The following is a 16271-nucleotide window of genomic DNA, read 5'->3' as shown; positions in this document are numbered from 1 at the left end:
TGTCCTAAATGGAGGTTTCAGCTGGTTCTGCCTCAGCAGGATGGGTGATTTCACTCAATTCCTTCTTGTTTATCTTTAATAGCAACCTGTAAAACAATAAAACACACACACACAAAGAGAAGGATTGTTACTGAGCTGGAGGAAGGCAGGGAGACATCCCTGTGACACACAGGGACCTTCAGAGGCCATCAGTGGCAATCACTGCACCCTCCAGAAAATAAACATTTGGATTAAAAAATCCAACCAGTTACAAAATGGATGAGCTGGTCCCTTTCACCTTGTGGCAGAACACACTACAAGGACAGTCCCTGACTCTGGTGCCCCTGGTTTTTGTCTGAATTAACTTTTAGGGCAAATTTAAGTCTCAAAAAAAAAAATAAAAAATTAGGGGCTAAATAAATCTGACTGCATAGTTGAGCAGAAGCAATGGATTAAATAAGTGAATAAAATAAGTAAATTAAATAAGTAAAATAATAAAATTATTTATAAAAATAGTTTAGAAAATTATTTTTAAATAATAAATTTATAAAAAATATTTTATAAAATTATTTTTATAAAAATAAAATATTAAAATAAGTAAATTAATAAATACTATCCCAAAATGTTGGCAGCAGACATAAAGAAAAGGACTTGGAAGATTAGAGCAATGGTTTTCTAAAGGAATAAGACAGAGAAAAATGGTGCTGGACACTTCAAGAATTAACAAGAGCCACTGAGCTCTTGAGCAGAGAGCAGAGCAGGCATCCCCACCCTGCTGAGTAAATGGCACTGCACAGCTTTAACCAATTTACCAAGGTAAAGCAGCAGCTCTAAGCTACACCACCCCTCCCTCTGCTTTGTTTTTAATTGCAGGAGTACCTTGATACTTTAAACAAAAAATAAAAGCTACAAACTGACCCTGAACCTCTCCTCCAGGAGGGAGAGCTCACTGATGAGATCCGTGATGGCATTGGTGAAAGCTTCCTGGGGGCTGTAGTCAGGGGTGGTTTGGACACGGATGATGATTTTGTGTTCCAGGGGATGAGGCACCTTGTACCCTGCAAATAACACCTGGGGGTCTTTGAGCAATTGCCTGGAGGGGAGAAGCAGCAGTCAGCAACCACGCAGCATAAACACAAAAAAATAGATTTTCATAGTTAAATGGATTTATTGGCTTCCCCCACACACACACATAGGCTCAAATAAACATGTTTATAGAGGATATTCCCTCAGCTTTATACAGCTGCTTGGCCCTGCCACCAGTTATCCCCTTTTTCTGTGAGGCTCCAACAACCAAAAAGCCCCAAACCTCCCCCAAATCACCCCCTTCCCCAGCTCACGACTTGATGATGTTCCCCAGCGTGTGATCCTCCTTGTTGATGGTGAAGAGACAAGCGTTGGGCACCTTCGTGTCCTTATTGATGGCGATCCTGAGGGGACAGGGAGGGATTTTACCTCAGGGAGCTCCTCGGTACAACCCCAGAGGACAACGGGGGTTGGGGGTGGGAGCGAACGCTCCGTACGGGGAGCCCAGGCCTACCCCCCCCAGCCCCCCTTGTCCCGACCCATTTCTGTGTCCTTTCCCCCTCCTCCTCTCACTTCTTTTCACCCTCGAAGAGAAGGAAGGACTCGAATGCCGGCGGAGCGTTCATCCCTCCCCAGCTCTCCCGCTCCTTCCCGGAGCAGCCGTCACGTCGTTTCCGCTCCGCTCCCGCTTGTTACAGCGCCCCCCAGCGGGCGGGAAGACTCAGCGCAAGAGGTCAAGGTTCGGTGACGTCATCGGTGACGATGTCATCGGTGACGATGTCATCGGTGATGTCATCAGAGCCACCGCGGGGGTTTCCGCCGGTGATTCCCCCACCGGTGCCCTCCTACTGCTGCCGCCGAGGAAGGGCCGGCGGTGATGTCAGCAGTGACGTCATGGGGAGCACCAACACCGGTGACGTCATCACCCCAGCAGAACCACCGGAGGCAGCACTGCTGCAAACACCTGAGGTGGCACCAGCGTGCCGGCCGTGTCACCAGTGTTACCACCAGCAGTGCCGCCACCACCAGCAGCAGGGCCACCAGAATGGTCACCAGTGGGGCCACCACCAATGCTGCCACCAGCAGAGCCACCAATAGTGCCACCACCATCAGTAGGGCCACCAGAATGGACACCACTGGTGCCACCAGCACTATCACCCATGTCACCACCAGTGGTACCACCACCAGCAGCAGCAGCAGGGCCACCAGAAGGGACACCAGTGGTGCCACCAGCACTATCACCTGTGCCACCACCACCACCATCTGTAGGGCCACCAGCATGGACACCAGTGGGGCCACCAGCACTATCACCCATGTCACCACCAGACCTTTGGCCATCACCCCCCCAGAGCCCCCCGCCGTGTCCCCCCCAGCGAGACAGCAGAGAGCTGCAGGGTACAAAGTGTCTTTATTGCCACCAGTGGGGTCCCTGAGGAGCCGGGGGGCTCAGTGCCCCTCACGCCTGCAGCTGGAGCAGGGCAGGGGTCGGGGGGGCCGGGGGCTGTGCCCGCTGGTGGCAGCTCTCCAGCTCCCCCAGCACCCGGAAGAGCTGGGACAGCCCCTGGGGCAGGGGGGCACCTGTGGGGGGACAGGGACAGCAGTGAGACCCAGCACCCCCCAACCACCGCAGCTGCCACCAGCAGAGCCACCAGTGATGCCACCACCACCATCATCAGTAGGGCCACCAAAAGGGACAGCAGTGGTGCCACCAGCACTATCACCCATGTCACCACCACCATCATCAGTAGGGCCACTGGAATGGACACCAGTGGGGCCACCAGCACTGTTCCCCCCCGTGTCACCACCAGTGGTACCATCAGTGGTGCCACCACCATCAGCAGCAGCAGGGCCACCAGTATGGACACCAGTGGGGCCATCAGTACTATCACACATGCCACCAGCAGAGCCACCAGTGGTGCCACCACCATCAGTAGGGCCACCAGCATGGACACCAGTGGTGCCACCAGCACTATCACCCGTGTCACCACCAGTGGGACCATCAGTGGTGCCACCACCACCATCATCAGTAGGGCCATCAAAAGGGGCATCACTGGTGCCACCAGCACTATCACCCACGTCACCACTACTGGAATGGACACCCCAACCCCCAGGGACCTGTCCCAACCAAAATGTCACCACTGGGGTCCCCAAAACCTTCCCCACCTCCACCCTACCTTCACCCCGGGGGCCATTCTGGGTGCCCTCAGGATCCAGCAGCTCCCAGTATTTTTCCCTGGGGAGAAGAGGAGGAGGAGAAGGAGAAGACCTTGGTGTCAGGTGGGGGTGCAGGGGGGGGTCTCCCCTAGGGCAGGGGCTCACCTGAGGGTCCCTTGGAGCCCCTGAAGGTGCTGGAAGAGCCTCTGTGCCTCAGCTGCAGGGTCCAGGGGGTCACTCCAGCCCTGCAGGGTGACACCGTGGCGGGTGCGGTCACAGCCCAGCCCTAGGGGACAGGAGGTCACCACAGAGCCACCATCAGATCATTTGGGTTGGAAAAAAACCTTTCAGATCACCCAGTCCAAACATTCCCCCAGCACTGCCAAGGCCACCACTGTCCCATGTCCCTTGAGATGTCCCATGTCCCATCTCCAGGGCTTTGGAACCCCACCAGGGATGGGGACTCCAGGGCCACTCTGCTCCTTCTGTAGAGAACCAGAAGCTCCCCCCTCAGCCTCCTTTTCTCCATGCTGAACACCCCCAGCTCCCTCAGCCATTCCTCACAAGTTCTCCAGCCCCTTCTCCTTGTGCTCCAGACCCTTTCCCAGCTCCCTCGCCCTTCTCCAGTCCCTCAATGTCCTTCTTGTCCCCAGGGTCCCAAACCTGACCCCAGGCTTCACCATGCAGCAACCCAAGGGGACAATCCCTGATACAAGCCAGGATGCTGGTGGCCCCGATGGTCACCATCTCACACCCAAAGAGGGGTCTCCTGGGTACCTGTCCTCTCCTTCTGGTGGCAGCAGCTCCACTTGTCCCCACGGAAGACTCCGGGGTGGTAGGCACGGAGGACACGGGGGTTGTTGCCACACACCTTGCGCAGGGCTGAGAGCCACTGGTTCAGCTCGTTGACACACTGCAGGGGAGTGAGGGACTGTGACACCCTTGGGGGGGTGGCAATGTCCCTTATCCACCCCTCCATGTCCCCATCCCACCTTGCACTGCAGGTAGGCTGTCTCCTGGTGCCCACCCGCCCCCACGTAGACCACTTGCATGACGTGGGAGCTCCCAAAGCTCTTCTCCTCCACCTTCTCAGCAGCCAGGATGTCAACCAGGGCAATGGCACCCAGACGCTGGTGGGGACATGGCAGAGTCAGTGCCACTCACCCTGTCACCACCCTCACCACCCCCCCTGGCACCTCCCCACCTCGGTGCTGGGGCTCTTGCTGAAGCTGAGAACTTCCCCGGTGAGGCAGAAATGGAGCTTCTTGGTGGCAGCAGCAAGCAGGGGACCTTTGCCCCGTGTCTTGTGGATGAAGAGTGGCCCCTCCTTGACCACTGTGGTGGGGGGGCCCAGGGGCTGCCCCTCGCCTGCCTCCTCCTCCATCCCCAGCAGCTGGGTGATGAAGTCCTTCATCTGGGTGATGCCCTGCTGCAGGGCGGGCAGCAATGGGGACAGCCAGGTCTCCTTGGCCCGCCCGGACACTGGCTCCATGTTGCCCACCAGTTGGATAGCCTGGAATTCCAAACACAGAATGGTGGGGGTTGGAAGGGGCCTCTGAAGATCATCCAGTCACACCCCCCACACCCCTGCTAGAGCAGATCCCACAGGAACACATCCAGGCAGGATTTGGGTATCTCCAGAGACTCCACCACCTCCCTGGGCAGCCTGTGCCAGTGCTCTGAGACCTTGATCCACACAGAGGATTTTCCTGATGTTTAGGTTGAACCTCCTGTGTCCCCATTTTGTGACCACCGCCCCTTGTCCTGTCACGGGACACCACTGAGGCTGCTCCCATCCTCCTGACACCAGTGGTGCCACCAGCACTGTCACCTGTGCCACCACCACCACCATCCTTTAGATATTTATTAAGGAGATCCAGCCCTCCCTCTACTCTTCTCCAGGCTGAGCAGCACCACGTTTCTCAGCCTTTCCTCCTCTGGCAGATGCTCCAGTCCCCTCACCATCCCAGTGGCTCTGAGCTGGACTCTCCCCAGCAGTTCTTTGTACTTGATGAACTGAAGAACCCAGAACTGGGTCAGGGCAGAGTAAAGGAAGAACAGAACCTCCCTCGACTGACTCCCCACTCTTCTTAATGCACCCCTGGGGACAGCAGTGTCACTGGTGGGGGACCCAACCCTTCACTATGTCAGCCAATCACCCCAAAGCCCCACTTGGTGACACCACCACCCTTCAGTGTCCCCACCACCACCCTTCAGTGTCCCCTCCCCATCCACCTCCCACCTTGGCCAGGAGCAGCAGCGTGCGGCTGGTGCGTGCGTCGGCGTGGGTGTCCCTCAGGTGGAAGAGTTTGGGGGTCATGATGGCCGGGGAGAAGAAGCGGAGGCAGAGGAAGCTGGTGACAGCCACAAACTTGGTGTGCTGTAGCCAACCAAGGCGGTGGTGGTGGTGGGGAGACACGTGAGGGGCTGTCCCAACGCGTATACCCCCAGGCACCGCGTCCACCCACGCGCCAGGGACACGGGGGCTGGAGACCAACACCAGCGTTGGTGTTTGGGTGTCCAAGAGGGGACCCCACCAACCAAAGCTGGGGATAGCACCCGGTGTCCCCTGTCTCCCTTGCTTGACCCTGCTCCAAGCCTGACCTGGTGCTGTGGGAAGCGCTCCCCAACACGCTGGGAGAGCCTCCGGAACGCGGCACGGATGACGGGGGGACACGCCGGGGCCGACCTGACCATGGTGTCCAGCAGCTCATCCAGGTAGGACTGGAGGTGCTGGCGGCCCTGCTCGATCACCTCGCCCTCCGTCTGCACCCGGTGCAGCCCTGAGCACCTGTGGGTACCACCAGCCTCAGCCCCACAGCCGGGGTCCCCCCCAAACCCATCACCCTCTGAGCCCCTTACCCAACGTCTTTGATCTCCACCTTGCCGGGGTCCAGCTCCACGTATTTCTTCTCCTCGAAGACACGGGTGATGGTGGGGCCCAGGACAGCGTGTAGGTATGGCATCCCTGTCACCTGCCAAGGGGCCGTGCAGGGGACAGTGATGGGGGGGCACAGCCAGAGGTACTGGTACTCCCAGATTCCCTGGTAAGGGTCACCCAGAGGGGGTGGATTTTCCCCAACCACCCAGTCCCAGGGGAAGTTACAACCCCAGCAGTGCTTCTCCCCAGGAACCAGCCTGGGTGACCTGGGAAGAGCAGGGTTTGGGTGGGGTGGTACCTTGAGGAAGGACTCCATGGACTTGGAGGCCAAGGAGTTGCTCCGGAACAAAGTGTTGGGCTCACCTGCAAAACAAAAACAAAAACAAAAACAAAAACAAAAACAAAAAACCAGGGGCTATGGGCTGGGTAACAGCCACGGGTCACCTACCACACAGCTGCAATAATGGGGGGTATTTACAGGGGCTGCCCACTCCATGTGGAGTTACAGGGAGATCCTACACCTCAAACCACCTGTCCCCTTCACCAATCTCCGAGCTGCTTGGGATGAACCCAACAGCTTCCCACCCAAAGCACAGGGGAAAAGAAATTTTTTCCCCCCATAAAATCACAGTGCAAGGTCCCAGAGGTTTTGCAGTCTCAAGAAATGGTCAGAAGCCTCCAGCTTCCAAACTCTTACAGGGTTTGGCCAGCTCTAGCTCGAAGAGCAGGTCCAGGAACTCTTTCACCAGCCCTTGGCCCAGGAAGAGTTTGACCAGGTTGATGGCGACCTCCTGACGGCACTCGGCTGTGGTGGTTTCATCCAGAAGGGTGACCAGATGCACTTGGCCATCCTGGTGGGGACAGGTACCAGGACGTGATGGCCTGAGGGGACACACGTGTCCCAGCCAGAGGAGGGTGGGTGCCCCAGCAGGGCTTTGTGTGGAGCCCTCACCTGGAGCCCTGACTTCACCTCCTGGCACAGGAGCTGGAGCAGGGGCTGGTAGCAGGGGGAGGGCAGCACCGTCTCATCCCGCAGCCTCACCTGCAGCTGCAGGGAGCCCAGGCTGCCCCGGGACCTGCAGGGGCACAGGGAGGGTTGGTGGAGGGATGGGGGAATGGAGGGAGGGATGGGGAGATGGATGGAGGGATGGAGGGATGGATGGAGGGAGGGAGGGAGGGAGGGAGGGAGGGAGGGAGGGATGGATGGATGGATGGATGGATGGATGGATGGAGAGATGGATGGATGGAGAGATGGAGAGATGGATGGAGAAATGGATGGATGGATAGATGGATGGATGGATGGATGGATGGATGGATGGATGGATGGAGAGATGGATGGATGGAGAGATGGATGGATGGAGAGATGGATGGATGGAGAGATGGATGGATGGAGAGATGGATGGAGAGATGGATGGATGGAGAGATGGATGGATGGAGAGATGGATGGATGGAGAGATGGATGGATGGAGAGATGGATGGATGGAGACATGGATGGATGGATGGATGGATGGATGGATGGATGGATGGATGGAGAACTACTTCACCAAGCAGGAGGTGGGAAAGCCTGGGCCTGCAGGTGGGGCTCTCTTGTACTTGCCAGCCCCCCAGACAAAGGCATTTCCAGGAGCTGCCCCTCCAAAGAGATGGAGAAACAACCTCCTCCCCAGCACCCCTGTGGGAACCAGGCCCACCCCAGCACCCCCCAACACCCCCATGTCAGACTCACTCATCGTCCTTCAGCTTGGACTTCTCTGGCCGCAGCCTGAACCACCCCTCCTCCTGCCCAGCTGCCTCCAGCCCTGGGACGCTGAAGACCACCTAGGAGAGGAGGAGAAGGGCAGGAGGGGGTCAGGTGGGCAGCTGGGCTGGGCCCCCAGAAGCAGGGACGAGATTTGGGGTCTTACCTTGCCCAGAAAGTCATTCCTGCCAACGAGGTCCCAGTCCCACACCTCCACACAGAGCTTCTCCCCGGCGGGCTCAGCCAGTTCGAATTTGAAGGTCTCGTTCCAACGGGGGTAGCAGGATTTCTTCACCACCTGCAAAGGCAACAGCTTCATCCCCAGTCCTCCAGGGACATCACACTGGGGATGCCAGGGACAGGGAAGGCTCCTGGCTGAGTTTGGGAGAAAAGGAGGTTGAAGGGAGACCATCTCGATCTTCACAACTGCTTGGAAGGAGGTTGGAGTGAGAAGGGGTCAGTCTTTCATCCCAAGAAACCATCTTGGGTGGTAGAACATGAGGAAATGGCCTCAAGTTGCACCAGGGGAGGTTTAGATTGGCAATGAGGAGCAATTTCTTCAAGGAAAAGGTTGTCAGGCCCTGGCCCAGGCTGCCCAGGGCAGTGGTGGAGTTCCCATCCCTGGTGGGGTTTCAAAGCCCCGGAGATGTGGTTCTCAGGGACGTGGTTTAGTGGTGGCCTTGGCAGTGCTGGGGGAATGGTTGGACTCGATGATCTGAAAGGTCTTTTCCAACTAAAATGAGTCAATGATTCTGATTTCCCCTGCTCTGCCTGTAGGCTGGGGATGATGTTAAGATGAAGCTGGACTCACAGTGCTCTCCTGTGCCTTCCCGTTGTAGCGCAAGCGGACGAAGGGGTCAGAGGCACCGTTCCGGTCCTTCCTGGCCAAATCCCTGCCAAGAAAGGGGGAAATTAGCCAGTATCCTCCTAAAATACCCATGGGTATTTTACTCACTCAGTGTTCCCCAGCAGTTTGAGATGCACACCCTAAAGCTCAGCAGATAAAATAGGCCCAGCCCCAGGACCCCCATCAGCTGTGGACTGGTGGGGAGGATGCTCTGGACTCAAGGAGGGACAACTGAGAAGACCCTGATGGAGTGGGGAAACTGAGACACGGAGCAGCCAGGATTCACTGGACACATCCCAGCTCCCACCCAGCCCCCTATCACCCCCCTGTGTCACCTCTTACCTGGCTTCCAGCACGGTGCAGCACAGCAGCCGGCGGTCACCCTGCTTGCCCTGGACCTCCACCCGCAGATGGATTTCTCCCTGCACCTCCTCATCAGGGTCCACCTCGCTCAGGCTCACCCACCCACTGTAGCCTGTGGGAACAGGAGGAACCCTCATGGAGGGGTGGGGGGTGTCACTGGGGGTCCTCAGGACCAAGTTGTTGCAGGGATGGGAGACAGGTCCCAGCCACTCATCTCCTACCCTTGGGGTGCTCTGCCAGCATGTCCCGGGTGATGCAGACCTTCCCAATAACATCATCACGGCTGGAAAAGAAAAGCCAGGAGCAGGACAGATGGGTGGGATTGGCAGCAGGGGCAGCCCCTGGCCCACGGTTTGGTGGGGGACAAGGGACCCAGGTGAGCTGGGGTGGTGCCACCACAGCGTGTCTGTCCCCACAGAGCCACTCTGTGCTGCCAACTGGAAAATAAGCTTGAGGAAAAATAAAAAACTTCACCCATTTGAAAGCCCAAGGTGGCACAGACCCAAGGTGTGGATTCTCCAGTGTTTGCCATGGGGGTTGAGCACAGAGGCAGCCATAGCTGCCAACCTCCAAACCCCCCCTTTGCCCCACAGCTGATGTGCCCGTACCTGAGTGCATCCTCATCCATGACATAGATGGAGACACTGTGGAAGTTGGGCTGGAGCTGCACCTCATACTCCTCCCCCCAGAATGGGGACAGTGTCTTCCACACTGTGGCAGTCCTGTGGGGCAGATGGCTCTGGTGACAAGAGGAATGGGGCTGCCTCATGGGGACACTGCCCAGCTCCTCAGCCCTGTGAACCTGCCAGCTTTTTGGTGACACACGGCTGGGGCATCACCCAGAGTTTTAAACCCTCAGCTGGGGCAGAGGATGGGGCCTTGGCAAGGTATGGGGGTGGCCTAGAGGGTGGCCATGAGCTGTTAGACATCATGGAGGAGCAGCTCAACCCAAAGCAGGGAGTAAATAATAGGAGTAGCAATAATAACAACAACTATATGAATAATATTATTAATAATATTATCAATAATAATTATTACGATGGTGATGATGATGTGCCTGCAGCAGGGTAGATGGAGGAACTTGCCAGGGGCCAGGTCTGCCTGTGGGTTTGAGGAGCAGGCAGGTACATGGAGCCACTCACCTGATGATGGCCTCATCATCAATCTTCACAATGCAGTATGGGTCACTGGCCCCGGTGCTGGAAGGACACAACATGGCCTCATCAGTGCCACTGCCACCCCCCTGGCCCCAACCCCAACCCTATGGGGCTCTCATGGTCATGAGCAACCATGAGTCTTCCCCTCAAAGCAGGGACCTCACACGCACCCTTTGTGGGGACACCCCAGGGCTGTGGGGTGCTGGGTGCACCCCACTGAGCCAAAGGTTTTGGTGGCCATGGCTGCAGGCACGTGGTGATCCCAGCTTTGCTCCCAGCCCAGGGAAACACATCCCTGGCTTATGTTCAGCCACTGCATCCTGCTGGCAGCTGGAACTGGTTTGGGTTTTTTTTTTTTTGTTTTCCAAATAGGAAGGCGAAGTACAAACAGCACCCACCCTTTCCCCGAAACGGCTCCAGGCACCCGCAGCCCCATGGCACGCACTGGGAGGTGGGGCTGCAGCAGCCTCCTCCATCTCCGGAGCCTAAACACTTCCAAAGGGACAGGGACATCCCCGGGGACACCCGCAGTGATGCAGAGGGTGTGAAGGGCGAGCAGCGTGTGCCACAGGCTGCTGGCAGCCACCACGATGCTCTGACCCTGCTTCCTCCCTGGGGACAACCCAAACAAACCATCCCTCCTCTGCCAGAAACAAATGAATGACCCGTCAACAGCTGATTGCCCCAGGTCAGCAGAAACGAGGTGGCTCAGCTGCAGGCAGGGTTGGGGGTTCTGTGGGGTGCGGGGGCTCTGGCCAGATGCAGAGGAGCCGGCAGGACCTGGGTGCTGGCCAAGAGGGTGGTGGAAAGAAAAGTTGTGGCTCCCATCCCACAGGCAGCAGCCAGAGCAGGGAGCAGCCAGTTACTCATTAACACTGTTCTGGCAGCCTTCATTAGCCAGGCACGGGTGTCCCTGAATGGGACACAGACACACACACACACACACACACAGTGGGACCCTGAGCACAGAGGGATTTCCCCATCCCAAAAGGAGAGCGGCTGAGGGCCGGTTGGTTGGGGGGGATTAAAGAGGTTGGGGGATTAAAGGGGTTGGAGGGGGATTCCCTGCCCTGCAAAACGTGGCTGTGTGTGTGGGGTTTCTCCAGGCATCCCCATCCTCGGGCCCCTCAAGCACTTGGGGTCAGGCAGGTTGCTAAGAGCATCTCTCTGCCTGTCCCCAGCTCCCTCCCGTGCCTGGCTGTAACCAGGGCAGCGGAAGAAGCCACCGTCACCCGGAGCCTGTGGTTGATTTTTCCTGTCATACCCAAACCACCAGGCAGGCAGGGAGCAGGAAAGCAGAAAGGGAACATCTGTCCCCACCTTGAGCTGTGCCCAGCAACGCGGGACAGATGGGAGCAGGGAAACCTTGTCCCTGACTCGGGGATGTCCCCCGGGACACCGAGTGCCACCAAGCCGTCCTTGCAGTGCTGGGGCTCTGTGTGCTTTGGGGATTAAACCACAGGGCGGGCAAAAATCCCTTCTCCAAGGGCTGCCAAGGTGCCCAAGCTGCTGGGGAACCTGTGGTCCACATCAGTGGGGGATAAGCCCCCCCCACCCCCCTCCTTTCAAAGGCAAGCGGGGAACCCGATACAGCACCGGGTGACATCGCCTGCCCGTGGTGACCATCCCTGGATACCAACCAGGGTGTGGGAGGTGTCAGGGGAAGAGATTTACAAGGTTCTGGGTGTTGGGCATCCTGCTGACACCTACACGGGGCACAGCCGTGGTCACCCCCCTCGGGTCCCTCAGTGCTGGCCCCGGTGGCCCCGGGAGGTGAAGCTAGAGGTGGGTTTGGTGCATGGGGAAGGAGTGAGGAAAGGGGAAGGCTGAGCTTTGAAAAGAGGAAATGAAGGCTGAGGCTTTGCAGATGGATAGCTCGGTATAAATCGGGAGGGGGGTGGGGATAAATGTGCCTGCTCCCTGCAACCATCTGTCCCAGCTGGCAGGGCTGGGGTTGAGGGGGGGGGGGAATAGGAAGGGGGGGAAGGAAGGGAGGCATCGAGCTTTGTAATTAGAAATTCACTCCCTTTGCCCAGCTCTTGGAGAGGGGGGAACAAAGAAATAATACACAAACAAATAAAGCAGACCATTTTCACAGTTTTCACCATTTTCTTCACTTCCCTGCCGGGAAAATACAGAGGAAGATTTTTGCCCCCTGGGAGAGGGCTCTCACTCCTATCATGTCCCTGGATGGGGGGGACAGAGGCAGAGACCCCCCCAGGGCCAAGCTGCGGCTCCTTCACGGTTTTATTTTTCCCTGAGGGTAAAAGCAGGAGGAGGTTTTTGCGGCTTTGTGGGCAGTTTTATGGTTTGGTGGCTGCACGGTGCCAATCGCTGGGCGGGCTCTGCCTCGGAAGGCAAAAGGAAGGAGGGGAAATCCTACAGCGGGAGGAGGGGGGAAACCCACAGGGCAAAACCCCGGGGAATCACTGGGGTCACAGCTCCTTGGTGGCTCCTTGAGGGGGTGTCACAAACCATAGCCAAATCCTCCTCCTGTCACTCCCTGTGCTGATTCTTGCAGGAGCTGGGGGGCTCAGGAGGGATCTGGGGGTGTCCTGTCACCCATGGGTGTCTGCAAACACACCCGGGGCTGGCACTGACACCCTGCACCCTGCAGATGAATTTTCCCTGGGGAAACCAGAGGTGATCCCAAAGGCTGAGCAGGGCAGAGAAGAGGAACCCCAAGCCCCAGGGGAAGGGGCTAGCAGGCAGCCACAGCCAGGGTCAGGTGGCAGTGGGTGCTGGATTTAGTGTCCTCAGGGTGGCAGCTCTCCCCATCCAATGCCCTGTCCCAAAGTCTCTGCTCTGGAACACTCCACTCAGGGGGGGTTATGGCACAAGCACCTTCCTGCACCAGGCTCTGCTAAAAATCAGAGAGTAACTCACACTGGCTCAAGCTCCTGGGCTGGAGTTGTGCCAAGAGATTTAAAAATCAGGCCTTGACCCAAGGGATTTAAAAAAAAAAAAAAAAGAAAAAAGAAAAAAAAAAGTCATGTTTCTTTCCTTGTTTATCCTCTTTTTCCATGACGGCTGTGTGTGGGGATTTTTGGTGTTTTTCTGGCAGCCCTGACCCTGCCCACCAGCTGAGAGCTCCTCAACAGCCTCCTGCTGCCTCTGTGGTTGGGGCCACTCTGATGCCACCCCCCTGTCCCACCCCAACACATCCCCACATCCCAGCCCCTGAGGATCAGAGCGATGTGGATGCCACTGGGATACGTGAGCCCTGGTGGGGCTGTTAAGGAGGCAATCCTGACCCAAGGAGCCACTTTGGAGCTCCCCTGGACCGTGGCCAGGATGGGGATGGAGCAGTGACAGAGACCAGAGCACGGGGGGTACCCCCACTCCTCTTGGGGGACACCCCAGAGCACTGACTGCTCATGACAGGCAACTTCAAAGCCATACAAGAGGGTGTCCCCAAGCAGGTGGGACACCAAAGCTCTCCTGAGGGAACTCCCAAAGCACTGAGAACTCCTGGGGACACCCCAAGCCATCCTGAGGGAACACTCAAAGCAAGAGGTACCCCAAAGCCACCCTTGGGAGAACCCCTGATGCAAGATGACCCCAAAGCCACCCTGGGGCAAGATCCAAAGCACAGGCACTGCTGAGGGGACAGCACAACAGCACCCTGGGAGGGAGACACAGAATGCAAGGGGACCCCAAAGATGCCCTAAGGAGAAAACCAAACGCAAGAGAACCTCAAAGAACCAAAAAAATCACAGGCACTGCTGGAAGTCAACCACAAAGCCACCCTGGGAGAAGCTCCAAAGCAAGTGGATCCCAAAGCCACCCTGCAGGGAACCCCCAAGCACAGCTAGAACCAGGGTGTTCCCCAAACCCTTCGGGCTGAGCCTCCAAAGCAGGAGGGGACACCCCAAAGCCACCCTGGGGAGGTGTATCCCCAAACCACAGGGACCTTTTGGGGGACACTCCCCAGGGGGATGCCACCACCCCCCCCCCCCCGAGCCCTCCTGTCCCCCGGGGACACTCACATGTCCTTGGCAGGCAGGTTCCTGCCCTCCACGATGCGGATGGAGAGGGCGCTCCGCCGGGCCATGGTGCGGGGGGGAAGCGGAGCGGAGCCTCGAACCCGCGGCCCCGGCAGCCCCGCACCCATGTGCGGGCCGGCGGCCCCGGCAGCCAATCAGCGTGGGGGGGCGGGGAAAGAGGCGGGGAAAGGAGCGGTTTCCCAGCGGTGATTGGCTGATTGAGATCGGCTGTCGGCCAAGGGGCGGGGTCTCGGGTGATGTGGGCGGAGCCTCGCGGGGCTGCCGCTGCCGGGGGTTCCCGCTCCCTCCCGCCCCGTCCCCGCGGGGTCCCCCGGTCCCAGGGAGGTGCAAACCGTGGGTGCTCAGCCCAGAGCCCCGCCAGGGTTGGCAGTGAAGGCCCCGGCTCCCCTCGAGTCCCTGCTGCCCTCACCTCCCCCCAGGACCATAAAGGGTTGAAGCCCCCCGCCCAGCAGCTGCTGCTCCTCGCTGACGCGGGGATTCCACTTTTTCCTTGGGATTTTTACCTTTTGGGGTTTTTTAAGCACCGCATCCGCCAGCTGCAGCACCCTCGGAGGGACCGCTGGAGTTTCGGGGGGGTGGGGGGAGTGCCATATTTATGGTGCCATAAATAGAGGAGGGGGCACAGGGGAGACCCGCCTGGCACCCGACGCTAACCCTCGCCTGGCACCCCAAGCCGGGGCTCGGGGCTGCACTGTCAGACACCGCGGTCCTTGGTGGGGACACGACAGGGACACGATGGGGACACTCTGGGGACACACCCGGGACGCGCTGCCCCATCCCGCAGCTCTGCCGCTTTGTCACCCCAGCACAGGGGGACCAGGAGCAGTCCCCTGTCACCACTCCTCCCACCTCCCCAGGTGCCGGGGTCGCTTGTCCCACATCCAGCATCGCCCGCATGACAGGGGACAACCCCCCCCCCAACCGCTCGAAGACACTTTGGGGGTGAAACGGGTGTTGCGTGCCCGGGGACGGGGTAAGATGGAAGGGACCTCTGCACCCATCCTTTCCCTGAGCCCGGGCTGGTCTCCGCAGGGGTTAACCACCGGATTTGCTTGATTTCCCTTGGCTGGGCTCCACGGAGGCCGGATCCGGCAGCGCGGGGGGGTGCAGGTTGCTGACACCCCTCCCACCCAGCACAGGGACACCCCGGTAAGGGCGCTGTGACCGCATGAATGTGGTGCTGCCCTTTGCAGGGCACTGATGGAAAGCATACGGGGAGGGGGGGTTAATAAAGGTATAAAACATATATGGGTTTATGCATTCCTGCCCTGACTCCACTCAAAGGGGCACAACCTCTCTTGCAGCACTTCAGTCTTCTTGTCCTCAGCACCAAGGGGGCTCATCCTGCCCAAGCTGCAGGATCAGGGACCCCCCCCCCCCCCCCCTCTGGTACAGGATCAGGCCCCCACATCCCCAATTCAGGATCAGGAACCCACAACCTCCGTGCAGGATCAGGGCACCCAAAGCCTCCATTCCTGATCAGGGCCCCCCACCCTGGTTCAGGATCAGGAATGCTGGATCAGGTTCCCCCACTCAGCCCCTCGAACAGGATTAGACCCCCACATCCTTCAGTACAGGATCGGGTCCCCCAGTACAGGATCAGGGGGAATCCCTGATTCCCCGGCGCAGGATCAGGCCCTGGGCTACTGGTCCCCACTTGCCATCGCATGGCTGGGGAGGGAACGCCAGCAGCACCAGGGCAGGATTGGGCCAGCTCTGGGTGGGGGAGACCCTCCCCTGCGGGTGGGGCAGGAAGAAATCACCTTGAAGAAGGATGGGGAGAACCCCCGCCCTATAGCCCCTCCCTCGCAAGAGAGCATTCCTGTGCCCCTCACCCCAGCGCCTGGGCAGCTGGGAGGTCAGGCTCCTCCCTTGCCCCCCACCCCAGGGGACGCGGGCGGCACCCCACGCATCGATCCGGGTGTGAAAATGCTTCTTCACAGCAGAGCATCCCTGCCCTGGGCAGCAGCCGTGGCCCCCATTCAGGAGTGGGGCTCAGAGCTCAGCGTGGGGGACGGGGATGGGGTCACGGGGCTTTTCCCAGAGAGTTTTTGGGGGGATGTTATTCCCGGGGGGGTGTCACAAAGAGGAGGAGGCGGAGGCCGGACGCAAAGCATGT

The 16271-nt window shown here is 58.5% G+C and overlaps 2 protein-coding genes across 2 annotated transcripts; both read right to left on the bottom strand.

Annotated features, from left to right (window-relative positions):
* Window positions 1-28: 28 nt before the first annotated feature.
* Window positions 29-1687, bottom strand: POLR2J (RNA polymerase II subunit J). Its single transcript, XM_008495048.2, has 4 exons — window positions 1579-1687; window positions 1320-1409; window positions 898-1072; window positions 29-86 (listed from the first exon to the last, which is right to left on the bottom strand). The coding sequence occupies exons 1-4, from the start codon at window positions 1629-1631 to the stop codon at window positions 51-53; spliced, it is 354 nt and encodes a 117-aa protein (XP_008493270.1). The 5' UTR covers window positions 1632-1687; the 3' UTR covers window positions 29-50.
* Window positions 1688-2461: 774 nt separating this feature from the next.
* LOC103529638 (ras GTPase-activating protein 4) lies at window positions 2462-14203 on the bottom strand. Its single transcript, XM_030462681.1, has 20 exons — window positions 14135-14203; window positions 10131-10187; window positions 9597-9710; window positions 9210-9271; window positions 8968-9100; window positions 8590-8671; window positions 7945-8076; window positions 7767-7858; window positions 6993-7116; window positions 6738-6891; window positions 6339-6403; window positions 6022-6134; window positions 5764-5950; window positions 5402-5539; window positions 4364-4672; window positions 4152-4289; window positions 3937-4072; window positions 3325-3445; window positions 3180-3238; window positions 2462-2583 (listed from the first exon to the last, which is right to left on the bottom strand). The coding sequence occupies exons 1-20, from the start codon at window positions 14197-14199 to the stop codon at window positions 2462-2464; spliced, it is 2403 nt and encodes an 800-aa protein (XP_030318541.1). The 5' UTR covers window positions 14200-14203.
* Window positions 14204-16271: the final 2068 nt, after the last annotated feature.

This window comes from Calypte anna, chromosome 19 (assembly GCF_003957555.1).
Source record: "Calypte anna isolate BGI_N300 chromosome 19, bCalAnn1_v1.p, whole genome shotgun sequence".
Taxonomy (NCBI): domain Eukaryota; kingdom Metazoa; phylum Chordata; class Aves; order Apodiformes; family Trochilidae; genus Calypte; species Calypte anna.
The sequence above is the reverse complement of the archived record's forward strand: the minus strand, read 5'-3'. Positions and strand labels throughout refer to the sequence as shown.

What these genes read in the sequence shown, in the direction of transcription:
- POLR2J (XM_008495048.2), bottom strand. Translation starts at nt 1,631, where the DNA reads ATGAACGCTCCGCCGGCATTCGAGTCCTTCCTTCTCTTCGAGGGTGAA. An exon ending in CTCTTCGAGGGTGAAAAGAA is followed by an intron (nt 1,410 to 1,578) that starts GTGAGAGGAGGA and finishes CTGTCCCCTCAG; the next exon opens with GATCGCCATCAATAAGGACA. An exon ending in CTGGGGAACATCATCAAGTC is followed by an intron (nt 1,073 to 1,319) that starts GTGAGCTGGGGA and finishes TCTCCCCTCCAG; the next exon opens with GCAATTGCTCAAAGACCCCC.
- LOC103529638 (XM_030462681.1), bottom strand. Translation starts at nt 14,199, where the DNA reads ATGGCCCGGCGGAGCGCCCTCTCCATCCGCATCGTGGAGGGCAGGAAC. An exon ending in AGCGCTTCCCACAGCACCAG is followed by an intron (nt 5,540 to 5,763) that starts GTCAGGCTTGGA and finishes GGTTGGCTACAG; the next exon opens with CACACCAAGTTTGTGGCTGT. An exon ending in CAGCCTACCTGCAGTGCAAG is followed by an intron (nt 4,073 to 4,151) that starts GTGGGATGGGGA and finishes ACTCCCCTGCAG; the next exon opens with TGTGTCAACGAGCTGAACCA.